The sequence below is a fragment of the Hypanus sabinus genome, chromosome 14 (assembly GCF_030144855.1).
Source record: "Hypanus sabinus isolate sHypSab1 chromosome 14, sHypSab1.hap1, whole genome shotgun sequence".
NCBI lineage: Eukaryota > Metazoa > Chordata > Chondrichthyes > Myliobatiformes > Dasyatidae > Hypanus > Hypanus sabinus.
Genome location: NC_082719.1, coordinates 90973873 through 90991486, shown reverse-complemented (window position 1 = coordinate 90991486; position 17614 = coordinate 90973873). Strand labels below are relative to the sequence as shown.

Sequence of the window (17614 nt, the reverse complement as noted above, 5' to 3'; positions counted from 1 at the left end):
AAAAGTGGAAGGTTCTGCAGGTGGTTCAGACGCTCAACTTCGAAAAGAAAGTTCTAGGCTATTGATTACAGTGATCATTGTGTGTTATTAATAGAGTGGTTACTAGATTTGTTTGCTGCCAGTAAGGTGTTGCTGTGTTTCACCAGTGCCCGTGTAAATCAAAAATAAATCAGAAAGGAATCCTTTGTTTTTAACAGGCAGCAGAATTTAGGGAATTTTGGGGAGAGAATTCTGAGCTGAGACGTTTCCAGGATGGATCCATTTGCGAGGCTGTCCTGTGGAAGGGTGGCAACATATGTGACTGTCGGCGTATCCCTGAGCAGATTATTAAATACCTTCTTCAGCTGTAAGTGAATAGATCTTAATTCTTCCTTGTGTCTTCTGAAGTTTGTGCACTATCACATGTCAACCTTTCTTTTTGTTAAACCCATCAGCCCTGCACAGCAGCTTGCCAGAGTCCTCTGTCCTGAGCCAGTCTTTCAAGTTGTTCTCAGGCATGGCCCATCTTCTCTGTCCTCTCCCACGGATGAGGTCTTTGCAGCTTCTGTTGCCTCTTCTGCAGCACTGGGTTTTTGTGGAGTGGGGTTGCTAGCCCCTTGCCCAACCCTCCTTTCGCAGTCAGGCTTGTAGTTATTGTAGTTACAACTCCATTGGAGCTAAGTCCATCTTTGACCTCGAAGAATGTTTGTTTTTCTTCTATTTACGTTGCAGCCAACAGACTTGGCTTCTGATTTTACTGAGTTGTTCCGATATTTGATTCGAAGATCCCATGATAAAGGAGCACAGTTAGGCTATTTAGCCCATCAAGTCTGCTCCGCCATTTTATCACAGCTGATCCATTTTCCCTCAGCCCCATCTCTTGCCTTCTCATATCCCTTCATGCCCTGATTGATCAAAAATCCATTAACCTCTGTCTTAAATATACATAAGGATTTGGCCTCCACAGCTCCCTTGTGCAACGAATTCCACAGATTCACCACTGTCCGGCTAAAGAAATTCCTCCACATGTCCTGTTTGCTGATTTGTTGTTCTTCTTTTCTCTTCACACCCCCAGAAATTATAAAATGAGAAACTATTTACTTTAAAATTTTATGTATACAGAGCAGTTCTCAAATTACATTGTTTATTGCTCCAACAGTTGTGATACCCATTAAGTGTCAGCCGGTAACCTGCATCTGCTTTAAAAGTGTAGTGGCAGGGTGATACTTTGTTTCTGTAATATGTAGCATCCCTTTTATTTTTAATTATCTGATGTTGACATATAGTGCATGGTAATTAGTACACTGATCCCATTCCTTACATATATACTTTAGCTTCCTTTCTCCTGAGCAAGAGGTACATTCAAATTCAAGTTTATTGTCATCTGACCGTACGTGTATGTGACCTAATGAAGCCATGTTCCTCTGGACCGCGGTGCACCCACAAGACATTTATCGAATAGCACAAAACAAATAAGTTGCCACCACAAATAATTAATAAATATAACTCAATGTGCGCAACTTGGGTACACAGTAAACAGCTTGCTGTCCCGGTGACAACACCTCGGTGTTGGCAGGATATTCATTAATGTCTCAGCCTGAGGGAAGAAGCTGTTATACAGCCTGTCAGCCCTAATCCTGATGCTCCTCTACCTCCTTTCTGATGGTGGTGGGTCAAAGAGATTGTGGGCTGAGTGGTGGGGATCCCCAGCAATACTTCGGGTTCTTTGTATACAACACTCCCGGTAAATGTCACAAATATTTGGGAGGGAGACCCCAGTGATCTTCTCGGTGGTTTTAACTATCCTCTGCTGCCACAATAATCACCTGACTCATCTGAAATTTGTCTATGGGCAGCATAGTGGTGTAGCTGGTATGGCTGCTGCCTCATGGCCCCACTAGCCCAGGGTTCAATCCTGACCTCAGATCTTGTCTGGATTGGGTTTGCAAGCTCTCCTTTTGACCACTTAGACTGTAGTTTCCTCCCACTTACCCAAAGCATGTAGATGGAGAGTTAATTGGCAAGTGCAAATTGTCTCCAGTGTGTCGGTGAATGGTTAGAAAATTGAGGCCCTTCCGACCCAACGTAGAATAGGCCCTTTCAGCCCAAAGAACCGCGTGGCCGAACAATTCCCTGATTTCATGCCATATAACAATATAACAATCACAGCACGGAAACAGGCCATCTCGGCCCTCCTAGTCCGTGCCGAACTCTTAATCTCACCTAGTCCCACCTACCCGCACTCAGCCCATAACCCTCCACTCCTTTCCTGTCCATATACCTATCCAATTTTACCTTAAATGACACAACTGAACTGGCCTCTACTACTTCTACAGGAAGCTCATTCCACACAGCTATCACTCTCTGAGTAAAGAAATACCCCCTCGTGTTTCCCTTAAACTTCTGCCCCCTAACTCTCAAATCATGTCCTCTCGTTTGAATCTCCCCTACTGTAACGTTCTCCTTCGCGTGTAACGAAACGCCGAATTAAACGTCGAGATAAACCACAGTTAATAAGAACCAGATCGCAGTAAGAGTAACCATTTACTGTTCACTCTTCACATTAACATATGGTGAAAACTGTTGATAAAACAATACAAGATTGATACAGTATTTGTTCCTTCCTTAATATCAGATTTCAATTGTAAATACTTGCAAAGGTGGCTATAACCACATTACACTAAGGTGCAGTATACAGGCAGAGTTTACCTGCTCCATTGACTACTTTAAATACACTTCCATGCAAACTATCCGCAATTCTTTAACTAACGAAAGCATAAACATTATCGACCGTCGTTACTTCTAACAGGATCGGCATTAACATCTTAGTTCAATATATCAATTATCTATTAACTTACAGCGTTGCTGTCACTGTGATTTCTCATGCCTGCAAAACAACTTCTGCTCAGGTGAGCCTCGTGGTAAGCCCCCACCCTCGCGCTAATTTCAAACCGGTACTTTCCCACAAGACGCGGCGAAACCGGATGTGACGTCATCGCATGCCAATATATTTTACATGCAATGAATATACTTTAAACACTTCTAATTCTAACTAGAAAATACAATTGAATGAATTACTAAGCGAAAATATTATAAACTAAATAACTGTCGTAAAGACAGCACACTCCCCGCTTGACCTTCGTAAGGTCACAATGAGCAGAGTACAAAACTTAGTCTCTTAATCAGTCATTGGGTAGAAGTAGAATAACTTCTGTAACTGGCCTTTGGTAAATTTTCACATCGCCTTGGTGGGTAGTCTTCAATTCGATCTTCCTGTGGTGTTCTGTCCACTTTTGTCTCTGTTGCAACAAAGGTAGATATTTTTGTCTCCAGCGAGGCCAGAACTGATTTGCCAGAGCCTGGACTTGTCTCCATTGCTTTGTGTACAAATCCTTGTCTGAGAAGTCTCCTGGTGGAGGAGGTGTAGCTGCCTTCTGTGTAGGGAGCATTGACGGCGAAAGTATAAAGGGGTTTTCTGGGTCAGAAGACACAGGTAGGAATGATTGTGCGTTTATAATGGCTGTGACCTCTGCCATTAGGGTGCACAGTACCTCGTGGGCCAATCGGGTGCGTTGCTGCATCTCAGGTTTCCTTTTCCGGGTTTTCCGTAAGGACGTGAACCGTTTGACTGCCTGCTCTTTGTTATCTGGTGAGCGCTGGCGTGGTTCTCTGAAGGGTAGTGGGGCGACCCAATTATTTGCTTCATCCCTGAAGACTTTGGTGTCCATCATTTTTAAGAAGAAGACGTCTTGAGCTGATGGAGCAAGTTTATTGTCATACTTCGTTTGAGCGAAGACTGACTGGCCCAGCGACTCGTCGCTTGCCTCGCGCTTGTTAACGCCTTGTTGTGCTTCCTTGATATACATGGAACTTGTGCAGGGTTGAAAAATCGAATGGCGGCCACTCTCTAGCACATTGGTCTTGAGTGTGTCGACCGTCGGTTTGTGTACGTCACCGAGACACACCTCTCCTATCACCACCCAGCCCAGATCCAGACGTTGCGCGAAGTGGGCGTCGTGTGGTCCATTGACCTGCTGCCTAACCTTGTGTACCTGGATAACATCTCTTCCTAATAGCAGGAGTATTTCCGCTTTCGGATCCAGTTCTGGGATGTGTTTGGCGATGTGGTGGAGATGCGGCTGGTGTAGCACCGCACTTGGTGTCGGGATCTCAGTGCGGTTATTCATGATTTCATTGCACTCTAAGAGCGGAGGGAGACAGATGACGACTTTACCATCCAGGGACTCGATCTGGATGCCTTCTGCCTTCCTTCCTTGGGTTTCCATGTTGCCTGAGCAAGTTTTGAGGTAGTATGGGAACCGCTCACTCTCAATTTTGAACAATTTAAAGAACTCTGGACTGACTAGTGAACGATTGCTCTGATCGTCCAGAATCACATAGGCTTTGATGGCCTTGTCTTTGGCTCCTTTAGGGTACACCTTAGTGAGGCAGATCTTGGAACAAGAACGACTTGACTGAGCTTGACCGCAAACTTCTGTACAGTTCGTGCTGACAGCTGTTGACCTAGAGTGAGCCTCTCCCTCCCCGCCGTCCTGTTGTGGGGGTGAAGGAGCGCTGTCGGTTTGCGGTGACAGGTCGGGATGCATGGCCCCGACGTGATCTGGGCTATCACATTCCGGACACTTCACGGCGATCGTACACTCTCTGGCGAGGTGAGAGGTTGAGGGACAGCATCTAAAACATATTCTTTTCTCCTTGAGAAGAGCCGTCCTCTCTTCAAGGGGTTTTTCCCTAAACATTCTGCATGCTTTCAGGGGGTGAGGTTTGTTATGCAATGGACAATACTTGCCAGGGTCGTTGTTAGTTGTAAGGGCTTCAGTCTTGAGCACTGACACGGGTTTATCAATGTTGAAAACATTCGAAGAGGATCTACCTGGCTTGGTGTAAATCGAACTGCTTCCTGGACCCACGAGGCTAGGGTCGTTTCACCTCTTCGCCTCCTTGCGCACTAACTCAGTGAGGTGCTTAAAGGGAGGAAATCGACCACCGTGGTCTTCCTTGTACTCTGAGGCAACAGTCAGCCACCTGTCCTGCAGCCCAAATGGAAGTTTGTCCACGATTTGTCTAATCCCGGATGGAGTATCTAGGTATACTAGACCAGCTGAGTAGCCATCTTCTTTGGCGCCTTGGATCTCCATGAGTAAATCTCCGAATTCTCTTAACTTAAAGTGATCTTTGGCTGACACCTTAGGAAAGTTTTCCAGACGTCGATATAGCGCCGCTTCAATAATGTCGGGGGCCCCATATCTCTCTCAAAGTCTCTCCCACGCTTCGCTTAAGGCTAGCTCGGGTTTGTTGATGTACACTGAACGTATGCGTCTCACCTGGTCGCGTGATTCTTTCCCCAGCCATTTCACCATAAGGTCCAACCTTTGGGTTGCACTGAGCTGGACTCCGTCGATCACGTTGGTGAATGTGGAGTACCATGCACGGTAATTTTCGGGTTTATCGTCAAACTGGTACAGTCCCGAAGTGACGAGATCCCGTCGTGCTAAATACTGCAGCGTGGGATCGGCTGTAAGCGGCATGCGGGCTGGAGAAGTACGTTGGCGCCTATATGATTGAGAGCGCACGTTTCTCATGGAATTTGCCATCCTGGATTCGACCTCCGCGTCTCTTCGCATCGAACTTTGTAAGTTTGGTGTAAAAGAATATCGGTTGTCAGCTCTTTCATTCTTGACTTCATCACGGAGCCGCGAGGGTAAATTTTCTTCCTCGTATGGATGTGATGCAATCGTGACTCTCTGAGGTTCCTCGTAGCTGGGGAAGTTATCGAATACGTATGGAGAGGGGAGACGAGCCTGCCAGTCTGTTTGATATTGTACATAGTTGCTTGTGCGTTCCAGTCTGGTCCTTTCTAAAGTAGATCTTACTTCGGTCAGATCACGCGACCCTTCAGGTTCTTCTATGTACTCTGCTTCCGCCATGGCAGCTTCTTCTTCTCTTTCTAGCTGCAGCACTTGCAACTCTGTTGATATTTTTGCCATTTCCAACTGGGTTTCGGCTTCTCTGGCGGCCTTTTCGGCTTCTCTGGCGGCCCCTTCTCTCTGGATTTCGGCTTCTCTGGCAGCCTCTTCTCCTTGTCTGGCGGCCCTTTCTTTCTGGATTTCGGCTTCTCTGGCAGCCTCTTCTCTTTGTCTGGCGGCCCTTTCTTTCTGGATTTCGGCTTCTCTGGCAGCCTCTTCTCTTTGTCTGGCGGCCCTTTATTTCTGGATTTCGACTTCTCTGGCAGCCTCTTCTCTTTGTCTGGCGGCCCTTCCTTTCTGGATTTCGGCTTCTCTGGCAGCCTCTTCTCTTTGTCTGGCGGCCCTTTCTTTCTGGATTTCGACTTCTCTGGTGGCCTGTTTCATTTTCAAAACTGCTTCTTGTCTGGCATAACGCAGTCGCACCTTAGCGGCTTCTGCCTTGGCTCTTGCCTGTGTGGACTTACTTGATGTCGTTCTACTGCCCTTGTCGCTGGGCGCCATCGACTTGATCCCGGATCGAGCTGACATTGCAGCACTTGGAACACCTGATGACGCCTGGGTGGGCTTACTTGATGTCGGTTTACCGCCCTTGTCGCTGGGCGGCGTCAACTTGATGCTGGATCGAGCTGACATTGCAGCACTTGAAACACCTGATAATGCCGCTTTTTCACTGTAACGTTCTCCTTCACGTGTAACGAAACGCCGAATTAAACGTTGAGATAAACCACAGTTAATAAGAACCAGATCGCAGTAAGATTAACCATTTACTGTTCACTCTTCACATTAACATATGGTGAAAACTGTTGATAAAACAATACAAGATTGATACAGTATTTGTTCCTTCCTTAATATCAGATTTCAATTGTAAATACTTGCAAAGGTGACTATAACCACATTACACTAAGGTGCAGTATACAGGCAGAGTTTACCTGCTCCATTGACTACTTTAAATACACTTCCATGCAAACTATCCGCAATTCTTTAACTAACGAAAGCATAAACATTATCGACCGTCGTTACTTCTAACAGGATCGGCATTAACATCTTAGTTCAATATATCGATTATCTATTAACTTACAGCGTTGCTCTCACTGTGATTTCTCATGCCTGCAAAACAACTTCTGCTCAGGTGTGCCTCGTGGTAAGCCCCCACCCTCGCGCTAATTTCAAACCGGTACTTTCCCACAAGACGCGGCGAAACCGGATGTGACGTCATCGCATGCCAATATATTTTACATGCAATGAATATACTTTAAACACTTCTAATTCTAACTAGAAAATACAATTGAATGAATTACTAAGCGAAAATATTATAAACTAAATAACTGTCGTAAAGACAGCACACCTACTCTCAATGGAAACAGCCTATTCACGTCAACTCTATCTATCCCTCTCAAAATTTTAAATACCTCGATCAAATCCCCCCCTCAACCTTCTACGCTCCAATGAATAGAGACCTAATCACAGGACAATTTACATTGACCAGTTAACCTACCACAGTCTTTGTACTGTGGGAGGAAAATGGAGCATCCGGAGGAAACGCATGCGGTCACAGGGAGAACCTACAAACTCCTTGCAGACTCTGCCCGAATTGAACTCCGAACTCTGGGACACCACGAGCTACAATAGTGCTGTGCTAATTGCTGAAGGTTCAAAGGTTCATTTTATTATCAAAGTATGTATGCAGAATTCATCGCTGAGATTTTTCTTCTCCAGATAGCCATGGACGGTAGAATGGCTATGTTGTCATGGAGAGAATGTGATGAGAATCGTGTGAAGTGATGCTTGGTGGTTGACATGGATTTGATGGGCCAAAGACCCTGTTTACTTGCGTAATGGTCCCATCACTGTCACCTCATCTTATGACATTTATCCATTGTTTGTGACAAGAAAAGTGAGATATCAGAAATATGCATGGTACTAATGAAGATTTTTTTTCTTTCTCTTCTCCGCCCTCCCTTCCTGAAGACATATGGATCTTCCAACGTCAATGGTGTCTTATGCTGGAGATTTACTCGACTCTGTCATGGAAGTTGAGAAGGGGGTAAGGAGTTCATTTGAAAAATGTTATTGAATGCATTGTGTAACTGGGAGGCACACACATTGTGATGCTAGTGCTGTGTGCTGGTGATCGACCTAGTAACGCTGAGGCCTGAACCTTTCACTGAGAATTGAATTCTGGTTTCAGAAAAATACTTTGTAGAGATGCAAAATGGCTGTCTCCATTCCCTTTATTCTTCTCTGGATCTGCAGTAACAGCACCGGTTCTGTGTGGCCTATAGTCATATATCACAGTGGATTAGCAGAATGCACACCGGTATTTCCCCAGGACAACACGGCATAGGCAATAAGCAATGACTGTGCCTGTCCTTGAGGTCAAAACAAATGAAAATGAAATGTGCATGAATTATTGAGCACACCCTATTTAGCATCTTCCAAGTTGTCAGATTGAATAATCACAATGAGGCGCTTCATCTATACTGTCAGCTCACATCTTAGTGAAATATTTTTATCTCAGCTGCAATTCGCATGCATAAAATATTGTGCAAAGATGTTAAGCATGTAGATATAGCTAACGTTCCTATGACTTTTGCACAGTGCTGTATTTGTCAACGTGAAGTGGAGAGTGAGTTTGTAAACTTGGCAGGAGCAAAGGCTGTTAGGAATGGCGAGAGTGGAGCGCCACAGAAGGGATGTGAGACAGATGGCAGAGAAGGGAGTGTCATGGTCAGGGGTGGCATGTGTGCAGACACACCCAGCCCTGAGATGCCAGGCAAGGTCACTTGATTCCAAACATTTGGTTTATTGGTCATTACAGAATGTCTCTGATGTTTCCCATTTCCTCCCCTCTCCCTTCCTCATGTTTCCCCTCTTCCTACCCCCTTCTTACTCTTGGTCGACAACAGAGATCCATATCAGAATCAGCTTTAGTCCCCTGTCACGAAATTCGTTTTTTTTTCCTTTTTGCGGCAGCAGTACAGTGCAATACATAAAATTACTACAGTACTGTGCAAAAGTCTTTTATATAAAACTGTGGATGAATAGATAGTGTGGAATGGCACCATTGATAAGTGATTTGGTTTTGATTTATTCTGTTACTTATTAATCTTATCAAAGTGCTGCAATTTGCTTGCATTGAGGTATTTAGTTTGCAGAGTCCTCTGCCCTGGGTCAGTCTTTCAAGTCGTCCCCAGGTGTAGTCCATCTTCTTGCTGTCAGCTTCAAAGATCATTTCTCACCAAAGCCTGAGGTCTTTGGGGCTTCGATTGCTGTATCTGCAGCTCTGGGTTTTTATTGAATCGGGTTGCTAGCCCCATACCCAACCCTCTTGCTTTCACAGGTGAGTTTGTGACCATCCATGGTGGAGTTACTGACATTCTAATGTTGATCATATATTATTTCACCAAGATTATTATATAAAGATATAGTGGCTACTATAGAGAGAGTGCGGAGGAGATTTACAAAGATTTTGCCTGGTTTAGAGAGTACACCTGATGAGAATAGGTTGAATGAACTTGGACTTTTTTCCTTGGACTGGAGTGATGGAGGATGAGAAGTGACTTGACGGAGATGTATAGGATGATGAGAAGCATTGATCACGTGGATAGCTAGAGGCTTTTTCCCAGGGCTGAAATGGCTAACATGAGGGGCATAATTTTAAGGTGCTTGGAAGTAGGTACAAGGGGATTGTCAGTGGTAATTTTTTCACGCAGAGAGTGGTGGGTCCGAGGAATGCACTGTCAGCGATGGTGGTGGAAGTGGATACAATAGGGTCTTTTAAGAGACTCTTGGGTAGGAACATGGAGCTTAGAAAAATGTAGGGCAATGCGATAGGGCAATTCTAGGCAGTTTCTGGGGTAGGTTACATGGTTGGCACAACACTGAGGGCCAAGGGGCCTGTAATGAGCTGCAGATTTCTATGTTATATTATTGTAACAAGCAGGATGTTGGTTTCAAAATACTTACAGAACAAATAAATTTGTGCACTAATACAAACTGACGAGGAACAGATCACTTGGCTCCTTGAGTCTGCTTCACTCTTCAATAAGATCATGGCTGGTTTGATTGTAATATAACTCATACTTTCCTGCTTATGCAGCAACCTTTCAGTGGCTTGCTGATCAAGAATCTGTATCTGTCTTAAAAATATTCAAATAATCTGCTGCTATTGTTGTTTGAGGAAGAATGTTTTAAACAGTCACATTAGTGAGGGAGACCAAATTTTAGCCTCATCCCTGTCTAAAAGTGGAAGCTCTTTATTTTTAAACATTGACTTCTGGTTTTACATTTTGCCACAAGAGGGACACCCTCTCTGCTGTCAGTGTCCTTCAGAATTTAACTCCCGCAGGTGCAAGCCTAGCTGATCCAACTTTTTCCTCATAAGAGAATCTGCATGTTTTGGGTACTAGCTGAGTAATGCATGTCTGAATTGCTTCCTGTGTATTAACATATTACTTTAAATAGGCAGCCACATACTATTCAAAGTATTCTTGCTGTGATCTCACTAATGCTCTGCATAACTGGAATATGATCTCTTCTCTCAGTCAACATTTTGTTGGCTTTCCTAAGTGCTCTAAGTGCTTATTAACCTTTTATAGATGACACAATTGGATGCCCGGATCCTTTTGGATCTCAGCCCTCTGTAATCTCTCTCCAGTTAAATAATGTGTTTAAAATGTCCTAGCTAAAACGGATCATTTCAGATTTTCCCACATGTCCACATTCCTTCTGTTAGATTCTCTCTTCTCCAGCCCTTGACCTTTCCCACCCACCTGGCTTCATCCGCCAACTTCCAGCTAACCTTGTCCCCCTCCCCCACCTTTTTATTCTGGCATCTTCTCCCTTCCTTTTCAGTCCTGATGAAGGGTCTCGGCCCAAAATGCTGACTGTTTACTCTTTTCCACAGATACTGCCTGACCTGGTGAGGTTCTCCAGCATTTTGTGTATGTTATTTTCCTACATTATAAGCCATTTGACAAATCTTTGCCCTCTGAGTTAAGAATAGGGGAAGGGAGAGAGGATGGAGCAGGAAGCACCAGAGACACATTCTGTAATGATGGATAACAAAACCGATTGTTTATAATCAAATGACCTAGCCTGGTGTCTCAAGGCTGGGTGTGTGTGCATCTGTACTAGCCCCTGTCTCTGGCATTCCTTCTCTGCCACCTGATCCACATCCCTCCTGTGGCACTCCACCCTCATTATTCCCAACTTCCTTTGCTCCTGCCAGATTTAGAAACTCGCTCTCCGCTCCACATTGACAATATAGTACTGTGCAAAGGTCTGCAGCACTCTAACTATATTTATGTGCTTAAGATTTTTGCACAGTGCTGTACTCACTGTTTTATGTTAGCTAACCAGTCTCTACTCAGGCTAAAATATTATGTCTAAAAACAGGAGCTTTTATTTTTCACAATAACTTTTGTGGCACCTTATTAAATGCTTGTGAGTAACCTTAGCATATCCACCTGTTGCCCTTTATCCACCACACATGTTAGTACTTCAAAGGTATTCATTAAATTGATCAAACGTTGTTTCACTTTCACAAAACCATATTAAGTTTGCCTGATTACTGTGAACTTCTCTAAGTGCCCTGGTTTAATGTCTTTAATAGCAGTTTCTAACTACTTCCCCACTGGCCTGTAGTTTCCTGCTCTCTGATTCCTGCCCTCTTTGAATAAAGGGAATTGAATTTGTTGTTTTCAAGTATTTGTTATATTCTGTTCTTGCTTGAGATCAGAATCAGGTTTATTGACACATAATCATGTAATTTGTTTCATGATAGCAATACAGTGCAAGATGTAGAAATTGCTACTATAACTTACAAAAAAAAAATGCAAGGGGGAAATAACGAGACTGTTCAGAAATCTGATGGCAGAGAGGAAGAAGCTGTTCCTAAAACATTCAGTGTGGGTCTTCAGGCTCCTGTATCTCCTCCCTGCTGGTAGCAATGAGAAGAGGGCATGTCCTGGATGGTGAGGGTTATTAATAGATGCCACCTGACTGCACATATTTCTCTCATTTAACTGTCAATATATTTCATTAAGGATCATAGAATTGTTAAGACACTGAGAGAGGACAATTTGTCTGCTCAACACCAGGTACACTGCTTTGGATGCTGCTGGGGGTTGGGGGGGGGGGGTGGAAGATGACCTATCAGGGCCCAGTAGGGAGAGGCATGTGGTTCTGAAGATCAGCAGGGAAGGGTAAATTTAGGCAGAGCAATAGTGATAAGAGACTCGAAAGAGGGATGAACAGCAGATTTTGTGGCCATGAAAGAGAAAACCTGCGTTATCTCCCAGGTGCTAGGGTCCAGAGTGGCTACAAAAGATTCTCAAGAGGGAGGGTAAGCAACCAGGGGGTAATGGTGCACATTGGATCAATGACATAGGTAGAAAGGGGGGTGAGCAGGGAGTTAGGGAAAAGGCTGAAGACCAGGACCTCCAAGGTAGTCATCTGTAGATTACTCCCAGTACCAAGTGCTACTCAGGGCAGGAATTGGGTGGCAGTACAGATGAATGAGTGGCTGAAGAATTGGTGCAGTGGGCTGGGTTTCAGATTTCTGAATCATTGGGATCTCTTCTGGGGAAGGTATGACCTGTACAAAAAGGAAGGATTATACCCGAACCTGAGGGGGAACAGTATCTTTTGGGCAGGGTTTGTTGGGGATTAACCTATGATGCCAGGTGAATGGGGACTGGAGTGATAGGGCTAAGGATGGGGCAATTGGTATACAAGTAGATGCTGTGAGTAGATGACCGGGCAAAATTGCAATCAGTGGTAAGAGTTGCAGTGTAAATGGAGGCAATTTTGAAAAGGGTGATGAATAAAGGATACAAGGTCTTATATTTGAATGCATGTAGATAAAGGAATAAGGTAGATGATCATGCAGAGCGTGGGGGTTATCACATGGGCATCACTGAGTCATAACCGAATGAAAATCAGAGTTGGGATACACCTTGTATTGAAAGGACAGGCAGATAGGAAGAAGGGGTGGTTCTGATGGCAAAAAAAAGTGAAATCAAATCTTTACAACAGATGGCATGGGTTCAGTACCCTTGTGGGTAGAATTAAGAAAATGCAAGGGTAAAAATACTCTGATGGGAGTTATATATAGGCCTCCGAATAGTAGGCAGGGTGTGCGATATGCAGGATTTCAATATGTAGGTAGATCGGGGAAAATCAATTTGGTGTTGGATCCCAAGAGAGGGAATTTGTAGAATGCCTATCAGATTGCTCTTTTAGAACTTCCCTGAAGAAAGGAGTCATCCTGAAACGTTATTCGTCACTATAGATTCTGCCTGGCCTACTGAGCTGTTCCGGGGTGGGGGTGGGGGTGTGTGCGGGCGTGCGGTTGCTTTGGATTTCCCACATCTTCAGATTTTCTCATGTTTGAGATGGCTTTTTAGAGCAGCTTGTGGTTGAGCCCACTAGAGAAAGTCAGTTCTGGATTGTGTGTTGTGCAATGAAAGATTTGATTGGGGAGCTTAAGGTAAAGGAACCCTGAGGAGGCAGTGATCATATGATGGAATTCACCCTGCAGTTTGCGAAAGAGAAGCTAAAGGCAGATCTATCAGTATTACAGTACAGTAAAGTAAACTAGAGAGGCATTTGAGAGGAGCTGGATGAAGTTGATTGGAAGGGGGCACTATGATGGCAGAATAGCAATGACTGGAGTTTTTAGGGGAAATTAGGAAGTTGCAGGATAGATGCATCCCAAAGATGATGAAGTATTCTAAAAGGAGGATGAGGCAACCGTGGCTGACAAGGGAAGTCAAATTCCCTTGTCAGCCACGGTTGCCCCATCCTCCTTTTAAAGGATAAAGGAAAAGAGAGGGCACAGAATATACCAAAAAAAAATAGTGGGAAGTTTGGAAGCTTTTAAATAGAAGACAACTAAAGGAAAAAATAAAATTAAGTATCAAAGTTCAAAAGTTCCAGGTTCAAAGTAAATTTATTTTCAAAGCACACATATGTCACCATATACAACCCTGAGATTTGTTTTTTTGTGGGCATTCACAGTAAATGCATGAAACCCAATAGATCGATGAGAGACTTCACCCAACAGGACAGACAAACAGCCAGTGTGCAAAAGACAACAAACCGTGTAAATACAAAAGAAAACACACAGCTATAAAAGCTTGTCAAGGTTTTTGATGTCATGCTGAATGTTTGCAAACTTCTAAGGAAGTAGAGGTGCTGCTGTGCTTTTTTTGTAAAGGCTTTGCGTGCTGGACCCAGGATAGATTCTCTGAAATGAAAACACCAAGGAATTTAAACTTGTTGACCCTCTTTACTTCTTATCTCCTGATCAGAACTGGCTTATGGACTTCCTGCTCCTGAAGTCAGTAATCAGCTCCTTGCTGTTATTGAGAGGTTGTTGTCATGGCACCACTCAGCCAGATTTTCAGTCTCCCTCCTATATGCTGATTCGTCACCACCTTTGATATGGCAATGACTGTAGTGTCGTCAATAAGCTTAACGATGGCAGTAGAGCTATGCTTAGCCTCACCATCCTAACTATCAGGCGAGTAGAGCAAGGGTCTTCGCACACAGCCTTGTGGTGCACATGTGCTGAAGGAGATTGTGGAGGAAATGTTTTTGCCAAACCGAACTGACTCAAGTCTACAAGTGAGGAAAGTGAGGATCTAATATAACAAGGAGGTAGTGAGGCCAAGGTCTTGTAGCTATAGTCAGTAAAGAACATTCTGATGTATGCTCCTTTGCTGTCCAGATGTTCCGGGGTTGAGTGAAGAGCCAATGAAATAGCACCTGTTGTGACGGTAGGCAAATTGGAGCAGATCCAGATCACTTCTCAGGCAGTTGATGTGTTTCATCACCACCTCTCAAAGCACTTCATCACAGTGGATGTAAGTGCTACTGAACAATAGTCATTGAGGTAGGTAACTATGTTCTTTGTGGACACCAGTATAACTGAAGCCTGCTTGAAGCCAGAGGATATTTCGGACTGCTGAAGCGGACAGTTAAAGGTGTTAGCGAACCTTCCAGCCAGTTGATGAGCACAGCTCTTTAGTACTCAGCTGAGTGCTTTCTGTGGGTTCACCCTGCTGAAATATGAAGGCAAACTAGCCAATAATGTTAAAGTAGATACCAGAAGTTTTTGAGGCATATGAAGAATAAAATAGAGATGAGAGTGGATATTAGACCATTGAAAAATGATGCTGGAGAGGTAGTATTGGGAAACAAAAAAAATGGCAGAGGAACTTTGCGCCAATCTTCATTGTGGAAGACACTAGCAGAATACCAGAAATGGGAGAGCATCCGAGGGCAGAAGTGAGTGTCGTCGTTATTAATAATGAGAAGCTGAAAGGTCTGAAGGTAGCTAAGTCATCTGCTCCAGATGGACTACACCCCCCAGGGTTCTGTAAGAGGTGACTGAAGAGATTCTGGAGGCATTGGTAAGAATCTTTCTAGGATAACTGGATTCTGGAATGGTTCCGGAGAAATGGAAAATTGCAAATGTCACTCCATTCTTCAAAAAAGGAAATAGGCAGAAGAGAGTAAGGCGGGTTAGGCTAACCCCAGTGGTTGGGAGTCGATTGTTAAGTATGAGGTCTCAGGGTTCTTGGAGAAACATGATAAAATAGGCCAGAGTCAGCATGGTTTCCTCGAGGGGAAATCTTACCAGCAAATCCGTTGGAACTCATTGAGGAAATAACAAACAGGATAGACAGAGGAGAGTCAGTGGATGTTGTTTACTTGGATTTTCAGAAGACCTTTGATAAGTTGCCACAGATGAGGCAACCTAACAAGGTAGGAGCCCATGCTATTGTAGGAATGATACCAGCGTGGAAAGAAGATTGGCTGACTCGCAGGAGGCAAAGAGTGGTGCTACCAAAGACGTGTGACAGCTTTGTGGTAAATCATGAAACAAATCGTGGTGAACTGTTGCTGCATACAGTGAGGAGGCAGGCAAGGCGAGGCTGGTTCGGGGGATGAGCCGTGCTCGGGCATTGTGAGACACAGTATGTTCGAGCCGCAGACTGAGACGGAGTTCATATCGCTGGGAGATGGAGTGCGTGACTTGGAGAGTAGCTGATGCCGAAGAGTTTTGATGCCTGTCCACCTAATCTGGGTGCAAGGCTGGATCACTGCAGGATTTGGTGAGATCAAGAACGGCTGTGGGCTGGGCAGCCCAAACGTAATGGGGTGTCTGGATTTGGGTTGTAGAACGTGGCACTACTCAGTGGTTGGACAATTTAACCGTCGGCCCCGATAGACCGAAAACCCAAGGGATGGGTACGAAGGTGAGGGTTGAGTTGATTTTGCTCGTATTCCCACAAATATTTATTCCTTTTTCCATGGCGCTGATGCTGTGAACTGATCGAGCTGCTGTTGGTTTGATGAACTGTCTATTGGTTTGATGAACTGGGGACTGAGGCTTTGCTTGGGCCTACGCCGGCTGCTCCAGGCGCGGATCTTGGACTCAGTCTGATTTGGGATGCTGTTTGCTTGCTTCAGAAGTGTCTTTTTTCTCTCTCTCTCTGTGCAGTGGTACTTGCTCTTTTTTAAATCTAGTTATTCAGGTCTCTTGCTTTGTGGCTACCTGTAAGCAGACAAATTTCAAGTTGCATATTTTAAGCAATCTTTACTAATAAATGTGCTTTGTATCTTGCTGGGGGGGGGGGTGCTATTCTGGTTGGCTGCCAGTGACTAGTGGTGTTCCACGGGATCAGCATTGGAATCACTTTTTCTTCACTTTATATGTCAATGATTTGGATGAAGAGACTGATGGCTTCTTGGCCAAGTTTGCAGATGATACAAACATAGGAGGGGCAGGTAGTTTTGAGGAAGCAGTGAGTGCAGGAGAGACGGATTGAGAGAATGGGTAAGAAATGGCGGATGGAATACAGTGCAGGGAAGTGTATGGTCATGGACTTTGGTAGAAGGAATAAAAACATAGGCTATTTTCTAAGTGGGGAGCAAATTCAAGAATCAGAAATGCAAAGGGACTGATGAATCTCTGTGCAGGATTATATTTAAGCAGCTTTTCCAGTGCTTCTGCTGTTTTGTTGAATCATTTGGGGGCTAGAATAATGTATATTAGTTTCATCTGCGACCTGGTATCAGAAGACCAGTCTTGGATTGTTGAATCCAGAACTTTTATATCCCATTCTTCATCTCATATTTATTGCTTATTTCTTTTTGTATTTGCAGTTTATTGTCTTTTTTTTATTAGTTTTTTTAATACATTTTCTACATCGCTACAGATAAAAAAAATCCAGATCGAAATGAAGAGCATTAATACAGTGCAAAAATAAACATACAATAATAATATAATACAAAAAAGATAATTGTGAAAGCTCCCAAATTGAAGATATGTAAAATTTGTATCCTCCCCAAGCCCCGCAACAAAAAGAACTTCCAGACCAACCACAACACAATATAGAGAATATAAATCAGGACATTCAAACCCCCAAAACTGTAAATACACTTAGCAACAGAAGATATTGATGCCTACTACCAAAAAAAAAAGGAGCTGAAAGCAAGGGACTGAAAAAAAAAACCTTAGTTAAGAGGAAGGTTATGAAAGTACTCAATAAAAGGTCTCCAGACCTTCTGGAACTTTGTGTCCGAATTAAGAACTGAATAAGTTAATAAAATCCATCTCTAAAAATCGAAAAATG

General features: G+C 43.9%; 1 protein-coding gene across 1 annotated transcript in view; it reads left to right on the top strand.

Moving 5' to 3' along the window:
* Positions 1-17614, top strand: part of nol6 (nucleolar protein 6 (RNA-associated)) — a 109071-nt gene that overhangs the window by 58158 nt on the left and 33299 nt on the right. The window contains exons 14-15 of the mRNA XM_059989613.1: positions 198-346; positions 7935-8010. Coding sequence (XP_059845596.1) covers positions 198-346; positions 7935-8010 — 225 coding nt within the window. The remainder of the gene's footprint in view (positions 1-197; positions 347-7934; positions 8011-17614) is intronic.